The sequence below is a fragment of the Chrysochloris asiatica genome, unplaced genomic scaffold (assembly GCF_000296735.1).
Source record: "Chrysochloris asiatica unplaced genomic scaffold, ChrAsi1.0 scaffold00045, whole genome shotgun sequence".
NCBI lineage: Eukaryota > Metazoa > Chordata > Mammalia > Afrosoricida > Chrysochloridae > Chrysochloris > Chrysochloris asiatica.
The window spans coordinates 10672349-10686796 of record NW_006408563.1 but is presented as its reverse complement, the minus strand read 5'-3'; the positions used below and the strand labels follow the sequence as shown (position 1 = coordinate 10686796).

The following is a 14448-nucleotide window of genomic DNA, read 5'->3' as shown; positions in this document are numbered from 1 at the left end:
TTTGAGGAACTAGCAGTCTTCTCTTTTGTCTTCTGCTGTTTGTGTGTTTTCAGTTATGGCTGGTAGTGTATTTATGCCAAGTATCAGAACCCCTAAGTTTGTCCCTATTTTTTCATTGATGATCTTTATAGTTCTAGGTTTTACAGTTAGGTCTTAAATCCACGCTGAGTTGGTTTTTGTATATGATATGAGATGTGGGTCTTGTTTTAGATAGATGTTATGAGTCACATAGTTCTTAGATCAATCACAAGTGATTAATATGCCTTGGTTGTTGTTGAAACAAAGAACAACATCATTTGTCAAAGTCCTTCATGGAAGAAGGCTTTGTCCACTCAGCTGGAAGGCATTTTATTGGAAGTTTCACTTACAGTCCCCTGGAGAGATTGGAATATTGCACTTCTTTGACAGGATTCTGGACCTCTCAACACCATGACCGCCCAACATAGCTTGTAAAGTAATGCATCATTGTGTCCATAAATGTATATGAGTCTGAGTTCTTGAAATATCACAGCCTTAAGTTACAGATTATCTGCACGCTGGATCTGATCAATCTGTCATTTGCATTCATTTAGTTCTACTTCCTGAAAGGTATATATTTAATGCCCACCAACCAATATAATTTATTGGGAGGGGGAGGGGTTTGTGCAGAACTGGGGAGTGGTTTAGCATAGTGTCACTATGAGTTGGTACTGATTTGATAGCACCTAACAACAACTCTGGTAGCGTAGTGGTTACGAATTGGGCTGCGAACCTTAAGGTCAGCGGTTCGAAACTACCAGCCGCTCCGCGGGAGAAAGACGAGGCTTTCTACTCCCATAAGGATTTACACCCTCGGAAACCCTGTACAGGGTCGCTATGGGTCAGAACCGACTCGACGGCACTTCACAACAACAACAACAACAACAACAAATAAGAACATAGTTTTAAAACCAAAACTTTCAGGAAATTTTCATTTTCCCAATAGTATGTATTTAAAATGCTTTTTAGATTGAAAAATGCAGAAAAATTGTAAACTTGAAACTTTTTAGACTTTTCTAGCGTTAACAGTGGCGACTTCTTCCTCAAAATTTCACACCTGAAGCTGCTCATTCTCCTCATGGTGGCTCTCTGCCTCTTCTCTGCTCTAAATACTTAATAGAACTTTGAGAAGCATTGCATTCTGTGTGTGTAGCATAGTTAACTCTTTAAAGGCATTTTGATTTCACTTATTTCTACATCTTAGAGACAGCCCGGCTGTCACACCATGACCTGACCAGAGTCTGTATTATTCTTGTCAGGGGCTATGACGCTCACATGGACTGGGAGAAGGGAGAAGGAGACATATTTCCTTACTTTGTCTTTGGAGCCGCCTGTTCTGAGGTTGAAATTGACTGTTTGACAGGAGCTCATAAGGTAAGCAACCAATAACATATCATTGGAGTCCTGGTGTCGTGCTGCAGGTTAATGTGCTGGACTGCAAAGTCAGTTTGAACCACAAGTTTAGCTGTTCAAGCTCACCAGCCGCTCCTTGGAAACCCTATACAGGGTCACTATGAGTTAAAACTGACACAACAGCACTTAACAATAACAATGTGTCATTGGTATCGTGCATTTTTAATTGAAACGCTGTGACATACCTTTTTGTCTATCACAGGGCAAATATTTAAGAAGGTGCAAGCATGTGGTCCCAGTGCTGGGCCTAACTTATTTCAAGTGGTTTTGCCTCCCTTCAAAAAATATGTATCAAACATCTTTATAATATTCATACAATATGAGTCGGTAATACTATTGTTGGAGTCCCGGTATGGCGTTGTGGGTTAGTGCGTCAGCCTGCAAAGCTGTTTGAACTGCAAGGTCGATGGTTCAAGCTTACCAGCTGCTCCTTGGAAACCCTATACAGGGTTGCTATGAGTCGGGATCAGGATCGACTCGACGGCACTTAACAACAGCAATACTATTGTTAGACATTTTCCCTAATGCAACCTAAGATTAGGGAAGAGGTAGAAAGGTGGTCAGGGAGAGATTTTGGAGAAAGTGACCTGGAAGATGAGTCTTAAAGAATTGACCACACAGTGTTAAGGCAAAGCAGAGGAGGTAGTAGATTGGGGTTTACCATGCAGACAAAACAAAACAGCAGCGTAGATCTGAGGGAAACAAAGAGTATAACTCAGAAAAGACAACGCTTGGAATCCTGGGAAATAAGGCTAGGGAGAGACTTAAAAATCATGGAGATCATGTTCCAACCCATTGACACATTTGAAATTTTTCTTATAAGTTGCAAATCCAGTGGAGAGATTTTCAGCAGGAGAAGGGTATAGCCAAGTCTGTAACTTAGATAGGTCAATCTGGTGACCTTGTGGAGGAGGCATTTGAAGAAAAGCCAGGACAAGAACGAGGAGACCACTTGAGAGGCTTCGGCAATAACCTAAGCAAGAGCAAATGAGGGCCTGAACTAGAAGATTAGTACTAGAAATGGAAAGGAAGAGACAGATTCAAGCCATATTTCAGAGGGAGAGCTAATCATGAGGATATACAAAGGAAATATAAATGGACAGTCCTAGCTTGGTGAGGGGATCCATGTTTCACTCAGTTTTATCTTTCCAGAGCCTGGCATAATAGGTAGTTAATAAGTTTTTGTTGAAGTAATGAATTTTATCTTAATTTGTAGCACTAATTAAAACTGCACACTACCACCACCTTGAAGTTTAAATTGACTTTTCGGTCCAGTGTTTAGCAGATAGGGGTTTACCATACCCTCCCTATCCTACAGTGCCATTCCAGGACTCCAAAATTAACAATAATTAGTACTAATTATCTCATTATACTCATATAATGTTGTTGTTAAGCTGTTAAGTGCTATCATGTCAGTTCTGAATCTTAACGACCCTGTTTAAGATTTCCAAGGAGCAGCTGCTAGGTTTGAAACACCAACTTTGCTGTTCAAACCAAATTTACAGTCCAGTAAGTTTGTTTTATAAAGTAAAAAAGTGTTATCTACAGTACCGCATCAGGACTCCTACTAATAGAGTATTGTATAATAATTTACCCTTATTTTTAAATACCACTATGTGATATTATGACACATAGTGAGTAGATAAGCACTGGACTGTTCTGCATAAACACTATACAGGGTCACTAAGTCAGAACCAACTCAACATCACCTAACAAGAACAACAACAACAACAGCTCAAAACTGGGCAATGTTTCATTCTCTTGTGCACAGGATTGTTACAAGTGTCAAGGAGAGACAGACCACTTCTGAATGGTTGTTGCTGTTAAGTGCCATTGAGTCAATTAGCCACTGAAAATCTTTTAAATATGAGTGGAACATTGTCTAATATAGTGACAGAAAATGAGCCCCTCGTACTGGAAGGCACTCAAAATACAACCGGGGAAGAGCTACCTTCACAAAGTAGAGTTAACCATAATGACGTGAATGGAGCAAAGTTTGTGAGACCTTCATGTGCTGATGGAGCACAACTCAAAATAAGAAGAAACTCCTGCAAACATCTATTAGTAATTGGAACGTATATGATATACTAATTATATCATATTTTACCTATTCTGGGTACAAGTTGAAAGATGTAATGAATGTATGAAGTATGAGTCTAGGAACACTGGAAGTCATCAAAAGTGAAATGAAGCACATAAAGATTAATATCTAAAGCATTAGTGAGCTGAAATGGACACATATTGGCCATTTTGAATCAGACAATCATGGTGCTAGGAATGACAAATATAAGAGGAATGGCTTAGAATTTGTCAAAAGGACCCTTTCAAGATTTTTGTGTGATAGGATAATATATGCAAACAAGGAAGACCAATTAATACTACTATTATTCAAATTTATGCATCAACCACTAAATAATGAAGAATTTTCCCACTAATTCAGTCTGAAATTGATCAAACATGCAATAAAGATACATTAATAATTACTGCAGATTGAAATCCCAAAGATCAATAGTTGGAAAATTTGTCCTTGGTGATAGAAATGATACTGGAGATCACATGATATAATTTTATAAGAACAATGACTTATTCATTGAAAATACCTTTTTAAACAACATAAATGACAACTATACTCATGGACCTCACTTGATGGAACACATAGGAATCAAAATGGCTACATCTGTGGAAAGAGACAATAAAGAAGCTGAAAATCATCTGTCAAAACAAGGCTGAGATGACTGTGGAACCGACCATCAATTGCTCATATGCACGTTCAGGCTTAAGAAAATGGAAATAAATCCATAAGACCCAAAATATGACTTTAAAAAAATATGAATATGAAAAATATTAATATATCCCCCTGAATGTAAAGATCATTTCAACAACATACTTGATACATTAAACACTAATGACTGAAGATCAGAATAGTTGTGAGATGTCATCAAGAACATCAGACCTGAAAAAAGCAAAAGGTCATCAAAAAGGCAGGAAACACAAAAGTTGATGTCAGAAAAGACTTTGAAACTTGTCCTTGAGCATAGAAAAGCTAAAGTAACTGAAAATAGGTGATGAAGTAAAAGAGCTAAACAGAAAATTCCAAAGGGCAGTTACAGAAAACAAAATACGCAAATACCTGCAGTTAGAAAGCCAGAAGGGAAGAACACACACAGATTTCTAAAGCTGAAGGAACTGAAGAAAAAAATTCAAGATTCAATTTGAAATATTGAAGGGCAAAATATTGAATGATGCAGGAAGCATCAAAAGAAGATGGAAGTGACACAGAGTCACTTACCAAAAAGAAACAGTAGCTGTCCAAACATTTAAGGAGGCAGCATATGATTGAGAACTGATGGTGCTGAAGGGAGCAGGACAAACTGCACTTAAGGCATCGGTGTAAACTAATTCCATCAGAAATTGATAGAATACAAATGGAAATCTTTCAACAAATTGGTGCAACTCTGGTGGCCCTCACTGGTCTATTCTAAGAGATTTAGAAACCTGATCCCTGACTAACTGATTGGAAGAGATTCATATTTGTGCCCGTTCCAAAGAAAGGTGGCACAATAGAATGCAGAAACCATCAAACAATATCATTAATATCACATGCTAAGTAAAATTTTGCTGAAGATAATTCAAAAACAGTTGCAGCAATACATTTACAGGGAGTTGCCAGAAATTTAAACCTGATTCAGAAAAGGACATAGAACATAGATTATCGTTGCTGAAGTCAGAAGGTTCTTGGCTGAAAGAAGAAAATACCAGAAAGATGTTAACTTGTTTACTTGTGCTTTACTGATTATGCAACAGCATAGGAATAAGGAAGACCATAGAAGAATTGATGTGTTTGAATTTTGGTGTTAGAGAAGAATATTGAAAGTACCATGGACTGATAGAACAAACAAATCTTTTTTGGAAGAAATACAGCCAGGATGCTCCTTAGAAGCCAGGATGAAGAGACTTCCTCTCTTGTTCTTTGAACATGTTGTCTGGGAGGAATCAGTGTCTGGAAAAGGACATAGTGCTTGGTAAAGTACTGTTGTTGTTGTTACATGCCATTATGTCGGTTCCAACCCATAGAAACCCTCTATAGGGTTTCCAAGGAGTGACTGGTGAGCTTGAACCACCAACCTTGTGGTTCACACCTTACTTTGCAGTCCAGCATATTACCCCAAAGTGCCACAGCAGAAGTCCTATGGTAAAGAATAGGGTCAGTGAAAAAGAGGAAGAAGCCTAATGAGATGGACTGATACAGTGGCAGCAATAATGGGCTCAAACAGAACAATTGTGAGGATAACGCAGGACTGGACAGTTGTCCTTCTGTTGTACATAGGGTCACTGTGAGTCGGAACCAACTGGAAGCCATCTAACAACAATACCAACATAGAATATTAAAACAAATTAAGGTGAGAATTTGCAACTTCTATTTTTATAGGAAAATAGACTAGTAAGGAGAACTTATAAATGTTAAAAAGTCTACTACCATTCACATCAATAATTTTATAATTAATAACTTAGCCAATAACTTCTATATTTTTTTTTTTACTTTAAGAAGTGTAATTTAACTGACATTATTTTGTATTTTACAAGACCTTCACCAAGAGTACAACATATCTGTAGTGTTTCTGATCGAGTTTTTAACTCCAGAAAAAGAAAATCTTCTTTTAAAATAGATGTTATATCAGTTGCTCCTTGGAAATACATGGTCGCTACAAGTCAAAGTCAACTTGAGGGCAACTTAACAACAACAGCATCATAACTACCTGTTTGTTTTCATTTCTCGACAGAACATCAGAACTGATATTGTAATGGACGGTTCTTTCAGTATAAATCCTGCTGTGGACATAGGGCAGGTACATGCAGACTTTCTTCTCTAATGTCATGTCATATTTTACCTTTTCTGGGTACAAGTTGAGAGATGTAATTCTCTTTCTTCTGTTTTCTGGGTGTCAATAGTTTGTCATATTATTTCTTTATCTTTCTTCTTCTTCTTTTTAACCTATCAGAGTGTGGGTAAATTAAATAGAAATCTATTTATTCCACTTATTCGTTCAACAAATATTTATAAATCACATCATTATAGGTCTGACCCAAGACCCACTAACTCAAAGAGGGTCCAAGAATCTGTATTTTCAACAAGTTTCAATAGTGTTACCTACTGGTAGATAGTAGGAACCACTGACTGATGTCTGACTGAATAAATACAAGGAGAGGAATTAGGAAATTACTACAAATAGGCAAGAGATGGTAGAGGCATATACTGTAGGACTGAGGAAGACAATATAAATGTTCAGAAATAATTAGGAGACAAAATCGGCAATTGGCAGTGGTTGCCGTGGGGAGGCAGTAGTTGAAAGGACAGAATAAAAATGAGTCCAAATTTCTGCCATGGAAATCTATTTGGATGATAGGCTCAGTGACTGAAATTTCAACTAAATAAGGAAGCACACTTTAAAGGGAAGTCTGAGTTTAGCTTGTCTCTGTTGACTTTGGGTACTGATGGGAGAGCCAGGTAAAGCTGTCAGGAAGAGAATTGGATCTCCAAGTCCAAAAATTCAGGGCCTGGCCCAGAGATGTAGATTTTGGGGTGATCCACAGAAAACTGGTATTTGAAACCACAGGAGAATTCAGGATCACCATAGAGGGAAAGAGAGACAGAAAAAGAGAAAGTGTGTGTGTGGATGGATCAATGGAAAAAGCTTGAGGACCTGAACTCCAAAGTGACAATTCACACAATTTTACTCATTAACATTTTAAATATAAACCAAATGTGTTAGCACATCATAATACAAATTTAAAAAAATGTTTGAACATTTATTTCAGCATACCATGTACCATTTCTATTGTTAATTATTCTCAAGCCTTCTTTTTGGAGGGCTAGATTCTATTTAAACAATGCTAAATTAAAAATTCTATGAGATTCTGTTAGAATTTCATCTTTGGAATAAGGCAAGAAAGGAAGTAATGCGGACATATGAACATACTTGTGGCATTATAGGATAAGTACTGGACTGCTAACCATAAGGTCAGCAGTTCAAGCCCATTAGCTGCTCTGCAGGAGAATGATGAGACTTTCTGCTTCTGTAAGAGCTCATAGTGACCTACATATGGTCACTATGAGTCAGAATCTACTCCATAGCAATGGGTTATAAAGAAATTGACTAGAACATTCTCCCCAGAGGAAGAACAGATCCAATATCATGATGAGCAACCTCAGACTTTAAAAGATATCTTGCTAACTAGAAAGAGGGCTAAAGAGTTCCCCTTCTATTGGTCAAGTGACTTTGTTCCCGAGGTTGGACAGGAGAATCTGGTATCTGTTTCTCATATCACTACTATGTGAATGATTTATCTAGGACCATTGAATAGTGGTATTAGTCGTCTTTATAAGAAAGTCCAGGCATTTTCCAAAAAATGTACCCAAGAATATCAGAAAGGCATGCTTGTATCGTAACTAGAACATGAAGAGCTAGAGAACCGTGAACTCCAGAGCAAGGCAGTCACTTACAGGAATGCTGCATTTATAGATGACACTTGCAAATTCATAGGACATTGTGAAAATGTAAGGTTCATTTCTTTCTGTGTCTCAGATTGAAGGGGCATTTACTCAAGGCCTTGGACTTTATACTCTAGAGGAGCTGAAGTATTCGCCTGAAGGAGTCCTATATACCCGTGGTCCAAAACAGTATAAAATTCCTTCAATCACTGATATCCCAGAGGAACTTCATGTGTCTCTTCTGACACCAATCCAAAATCCAATAGCAATCTACTCCTCCAAGGTAAGCATCTAAGGCCAGTTTTCATTTACTTGTCACCTGTAAATTTCTTTTAATGAATGAATGAACCACTTTATCTAGCAGGATAAAAATCATAGTGAGAAAATCACTGAGAATATAGCCCAAAGATATACAAAGAAGAAAAATATGAAAGAGAGCACCCAGGAGGAAACCTGCATGAAGATGTTGCGAAAGTGTGGTGGGATATTTCATAGCTGAGATCTACCATAATTAGTCCTCCAGGAGGTGTTTCTAGTAGCAGGACATTCATTTCAGTGTCTGGAAGCCCTTGGTGTCTTTTAATAAAACACAGAAGCCATATCAGTGTCCTTTGTAGAATCTTGGGAAGTTTTGTGTCTTTGTGATGCCTGCCAATACTAGAGAAATCAACCATACACTTCTCAAACCTGACTCAGAGGGATGTGTTTGAGCCAATGCTCAAATACAACAAAAAGATAAAGCTGAATTATTCCATAGTCCCTCACAGTACAATTGTCCTCTCCCCTCATGTGACAATAGGTGGTGAAGCAGAAAGTGAGTCCTACATCCCTATTACTTCTTCCTCCATTTTTCCCACAAGCAGGGAACTCCCTGTCTCTCCTCAGCATCCCCTATGTGCATCTGATCTCAAACCAAGCTCAGAGATGTCATTGTACACAAATGTTAATGAATTTTGTGAATATAATCAATCCTTTCTGTAGATGAATGATGGCTTTATCATTACAGCTGACTTTCCAGGTCCTTCTCGCCATTCCCTCCTTTAGTTGTCTAAAGCCAACTAGACTTCCTTTACTCAGAAATGTTTATGCTGTTAATTATCTCTAACTGAGGAAACGGAGCATTTTATGCAATAACTGAAATGTCACATAAGGGGATTGAGACATAAAGACTCCATGGCGCCTTGGAGTTGTTAGTTGTTAGTTGTTGACGAGTCAGTTCTGACTCATTGTGACCCTGTGTGTGCAGAGTAGAACCGACTGTTCTATGGGGACTTCAAGGCCCTGACCTTTCAGAAGCAGATTGCGAGTCCTGCATCCTGTCTTCTGAGACACTGCTGGGTCGTTTTGAACCACCAACATTTTAACTAATAGTAATAGTGACCTTTTGTACAACCCAGGGTCTAGGAGAAACTAGTCTTCCATTTTTCACACATTTTTGTTGTTTAGGACTTCGTTATTTTGTAGTTGTTGTTTTGGATTTGGGGTTGTAAGTTTTAAAGACTGACATGGCCAGTGTAGATTGAGCATCTTGATCTCTAGTTTATATCGAGTGTGTTCACAGAGTCTTTTGACTTAATAGTACCTATTCAATAGCATCTACAGAACTGGCTGTTGTTTGTGATGTGGAAACATACCAACACACACAGGGATGACATGTTGAAATGAGAAATGTTTAAAGCCTTGCATCTGGTTTTCTGAGTTTTTAGTTTCCAAATCTATTGCCTCTGGATAGTGTTTCGCTTAAAGTGATTGACAGACTTCATAGCCAACTCACTTCTCCTCCCTTTAACCTGGCCTCTACTCTCACCACAAATCTGAAACAGCTCTTCCCAAGATCCCCAGTGCCCTCTTTGCTGTTGGCTTCAACGGACCCTCTTTAATCCTTAGCCTTCTTGACTTTACAGCAGAATCATCCAGCTGACCATTCTTTCTTTATTGTTGTTGTTGTTGTTAAGTGCTGCTGAGTTGGTTTCAACTCATAGCGACCCTATCTAGAAAGTTTCTGGTGAGCTTGAGCCGCCAACCTTGCAGTTCAAACTGACTTTGCAGTCCAGTGCACTAACCCACAGCACCACACCAGAACTCTCCTTATTAAAACATTCTTATTTCTTGGTTCCTGGGATGTCTCACCCTCCTAAATTTCTTCCTCTTTCTTGGGCTTCTTTTTCTTTGTTGTTTTGATTGTTGTTAGTGATTTGTTTGTCAGTTGAATTTTGCAGGTGCTCATTGATCTGCCCATTTTTAATTGTTGATGATCATCAGGAATCTGCCTTGAACCACTTTGGTTTTTATATTACACATTCCTTAGATAATCCAATCTAGTAAATATCTATAAGCACCTTGAGAGCAAGACCTATGATACGCACCCTGTATCCTCCATCCAGTAGCTAAACACAGTCCATAATAAATACTTGATAGGTTGAGGGTTTTTTTCTGTCTCTAATCAAATCAAATCTAGGACTGATCCCCAGACCCAGTCCATCAGTTTCCCGAATTCCCTATTTTCCACAAAAACGTAAAGCTCAATATTCTGTACTTTTTGGAGAAAGACAGATGATCATTCTTTCCATTACCTTCTCCATTCCTGTGGGTAAAATTTCTCAGGTAAAGAGTTTGCAACCTGCAGCTTGCTACCCTTTACAAAACCATAAAGTTCATTTACTAAACCACAACCACCATTTCTCATTCAGAACAGAATGCAATAACAGAAAATATCAAAATGTTTTCATAAGGAAACAGATTGATTTCTTAAATCTCTGTGTGTGTGTGTGTGTGTGTGCATGTTGCACCCATGAGCGTGCTAGTAAAAAGTATAAAATGTATTCTTAGAGTGGATTGTGGTCAGAAAAGAGAAAAACGTTTCTCTAAAGTGTCCACATACTAAATCCAAGTCAAGGATCAATCCTAGTAGAGTTTGTGTCATAAACAAAACAGTATGATCCTATGTTCTTCTTCTTCTGTGGCTCTAACAAGCATGACCAGCAGAAATCCAATCCAAAACAAGTTATCTTTTCATTTTAATAGTCTCATAAATTTGAATAGACTGAGTTATGATGTTGGAGGAGAATACTGAAAGTGCCATGGGCTGCCAAAAGAACTAACAGATCTGTGTTGGAAGAAGTGCAGCCAGAGTGCTCCTTGGAGGCCAGGACGGCCAAACTTCATCTCTCATACTTCAGACATATTGTCAGGAGAGACCAGTCTCTGGAGAAGGATATCATGTTTGGTAGGGTGGAGGGTCAGAGAAAAAGAGGAAGACACCCAGTGGGATGGATTGGCCAAGTGGCAGCATCGATGGACTCAAGCGTGGCAATGATAGTGAGGTTGGCCCAGGACTGGGCAGTGTTTCATTCTGCTGTGCATAAGGTCATTATGGGTCGATACCAACTCGATGGCACCTAACAACAACAACAACATTCAAATTTGGAAGCTTGTATTGTCCCTTAAATTCTTTTCTCTTGTAAATTTATTTTATTTATTTTATATATAATCAAAATTTATTCATTTTATATATAGTCAAAATATGTCATGATATATTTTATCAGTATCTAATTTGATAACATTAAGTTCATCTATTTCAGAAAATGCATAGTTCTATCAAAAGGGAACACAGGAGTTCTATACTAGCTACAGAATTCTGCTGATGTGTCATAAGGTTGGACCACTACAGACACTATTCAGGTCTGTGGAAGTGACCCCATGACTCTTTCACTCTACCCACTCCCAGGGTCTTACAAAAGGATCAGCAAGGTACATTTTTCAGATCCTAAAAATAAAGGTATTAGTAATTGTAGTATCTCCCTGCCAATGGTTGTAGTCTTTTGAGATCCAGCAATAACTTAAAAGCCAATAATCCCTCTGTCTGGAACGTAAGTTGGGAGTACATCCCCTTGTACAGTTTCAGAAATACACTGGCAAAATGATGTTTTGCAACTCTCTCTCAATGGTTTACTTTTTTTGGATGCCCGCTTTTAAACCAAGACATATATTGTTATTGTTGATAGGTGTCATAGGGTCAGTTCCCACTCAGAGTAACACTGTTGCAATAGAACAAAGCACTGTCTGTCCCTGCACCATCCTCACAATCACTGCTGTGTGTGAGTCCAGCATTGTAGCCACTGTGTCAGTCCATCTTATTGAGGGTCTTCTTCCTCTTTTTGCTGACCCTCTACTTTATCAAGCATGAGGTTCTTCTCCAAGTACTAGTCCCTTCTGGTAACATGTCCAGAGTTAATGAGATGAAGTCTGACCAGTCTCACTTCTGGCTGTACTTTTTTCAAAATATATTTGTTCATTCTTGTGACCGTTTTCATGGTATGGCCAATATTTTTTTTTACCAACACCCTATTCTTCCTCAATCTTCTTTATTATTCAATGTCCAGCTTTCACATGCACATAAGGGGATTGAAAAATACCATGGCTTGGGCCAGGCACAGCTCAGTCTTCAAAGTGACATCTTTGCCTTTTACCACTTTAAAAGAGATCTTTTGCAGAAAATTTGTCACTTGATATCTTGACTTCTATGGACATTGATTGTGGATACGAGTAAAATGAAATCCTTGACAACTTCAGTCTTTTCTCTTGTTTGTCATGATGTTGCTTACGAGTCCACTTGGGAGAATTTACATTTTCTGTATGTTGAGGTGTGATCTACATTAAGATTGCAGTCTTTGGCCTTCATCAATAAATGTTTCAAGTCTTCACCTACAGCAAGCAAGATTGTGTCACCTGCATATTGCAGATTGTTAATGAGTCTTCCTTCAATTCTGATGGCATATTCTTCATACAGCTCAGCTTCTTGGATTATTTCTCAACATACAAATTTGTAAGTATAGTGAAAGGATATAAGTCTGATGAGCATCTTTCCTGATTTTAAACCACACAGTGTCCCCTTGTTCTATTCAAACAATTGTCAATGGATCTATGTGCAGGTTCAGCATGAGCACATAGAATTCCCATTCTTCATAAGGCTATTCATAATTTGTTACAGTCCACACAATTGAATGCCTTTGTATAGTCAATAAAACTCAGGTAAACATCTTTCTGGTATTTGGGGGTTTTAGTCAAGATCCATCTGACATCAGCAATGATATCTCTTAGTCCACATCTTTTTCTGAATCCAGCTTGAATTCTGCCAATGTATTGCTGCAACCTTTTTTTTAACTACCTCCAACAAATTTTTATTTGCATGGGATATTACTGTTATTTTTCGATAATTTTCATAAGTCATTGAATCACCTTTCTTTGGAATGGACTTAAATATAGATCTCCTCCATTTTGCTGGCCAGGAAGCTAGCTTCCAAATTTCTTGGCATAGATGAATGATCACCTCCAACACTATATCTGTTGAATTATTTCCATTATTATTTTTGCAATTCCTTGGGACTGGGTTTTCATCCTTGCCGTCAGTGCAGTGTGGACTTCTTCCTTCAATGCACCAGTTTTTTTTATGTATGCTACCTTCTGAAATGATGCTATAGGATAAGAACCAGACTGCTAACTGCAAGGTTAGAGTTTCAAACCCACCAGTTGCTCCTCAAAAACCCTATGTAGGGTTGCTGTGAGTCAAAACAACTTGATGCTACTTAACAACAACCATCTTCTGAAATGGTTAAATATTGTTCAGTTCATTTTGATACAGTGATTTCTTCCATCTTTTTTTAATGCTTCCTGTTTCATTTCGTATTTTGTCTATAGAATCCTTCAATTTGGCAACTCAAGGCTTGATTTTTCTTCAGTTCTTTCAGCTTGAGAAAGGTCGAGTGTGTGCTTCTCTTGGGTTTCTAATGCCAAATCTGCACATTTCATTATAATATTTTATTTTATCTTCTCAAGGCATCCTTTGAAATCTTCAATTCAGTTATTTTACTTCATCATATTTTCTATTGCTTTTGGCTACTCTACATTCTGGAAAAATTTTGAGTTTCTTCTGACGTCTATTTTGGTCTTTTCTTTCTTTCCTATGTTTTTAGTGATCTTTTGCTTTCTTCATGTATGGTGGCCTTGATGTCATCTCACAACTTGTCTGGTCTTCAGTCACTAATGGTCAGTACATGAACTTTATTCTTGAGATGGTCTTTAAATTCAGGTGGGATATATACCTAAGGCCATATTTTGGCTCTCATAGTCTTGCTTTAATTTTCTTCAACTTCAACTTAAACTTGCATATGAGCAGTTGAAGAAAATGAAAACAAGTCCACGAGAGCCAAAATATGACCTTGAATTTATCCCACCTGAATTTAGAGATCATCTGAAGAAGAGATTTGACACATTAAACACTAAAGACTGAAGACCAGAAGACTTGTGGGATGACATCAAGAACATCATACGTAAAGAGAGCAAAAAGTCATTAAGAAGATAAGAAAGAAGGAAAAGGTCAAAATGGATGTCAGAAGAGACTCTGAAATTTGCTCTCCAGTGTAGAGACGCTAAAGCAAATGGAAGAATTGAGGAGGTCCAAGAGCTGAACAGAAAATTTCAAAGATCAGCTCAAGAAGATAAAACCAAATACTATAATAAAATATGCA

General features: G+C 37.9%; 1 protein-coding gene across 1 annotated transcript in view; it reads left to right on the top strand.

Annotated features, from left to right (window-relative positions):
- The window catches only part of LOC102839439 (aldehyde oxidase-like), a 129508-nt gene that overhangs the window by 110368 nt on the left and 4692 nt on the right, over positions 1 to 14448 (top strand). Inside the window, exons 28-30 of the mRNA XM_006862039.1 lie at positions 1278 to 1392; positions 6213 to 6278; positions 8016 to 8204. Of these exons, the coding sequence (XP_006862101.1) occupies positions 1278 to 1392; positions 6213 to 6278; positions 8016 to 8204 (370 nt within the window). The remainder of the gene's footprint in view (positions 1 to 1277; positions 1393 to 6212; positions 6279 to 8015; positions 8205 to 14448) is intronic.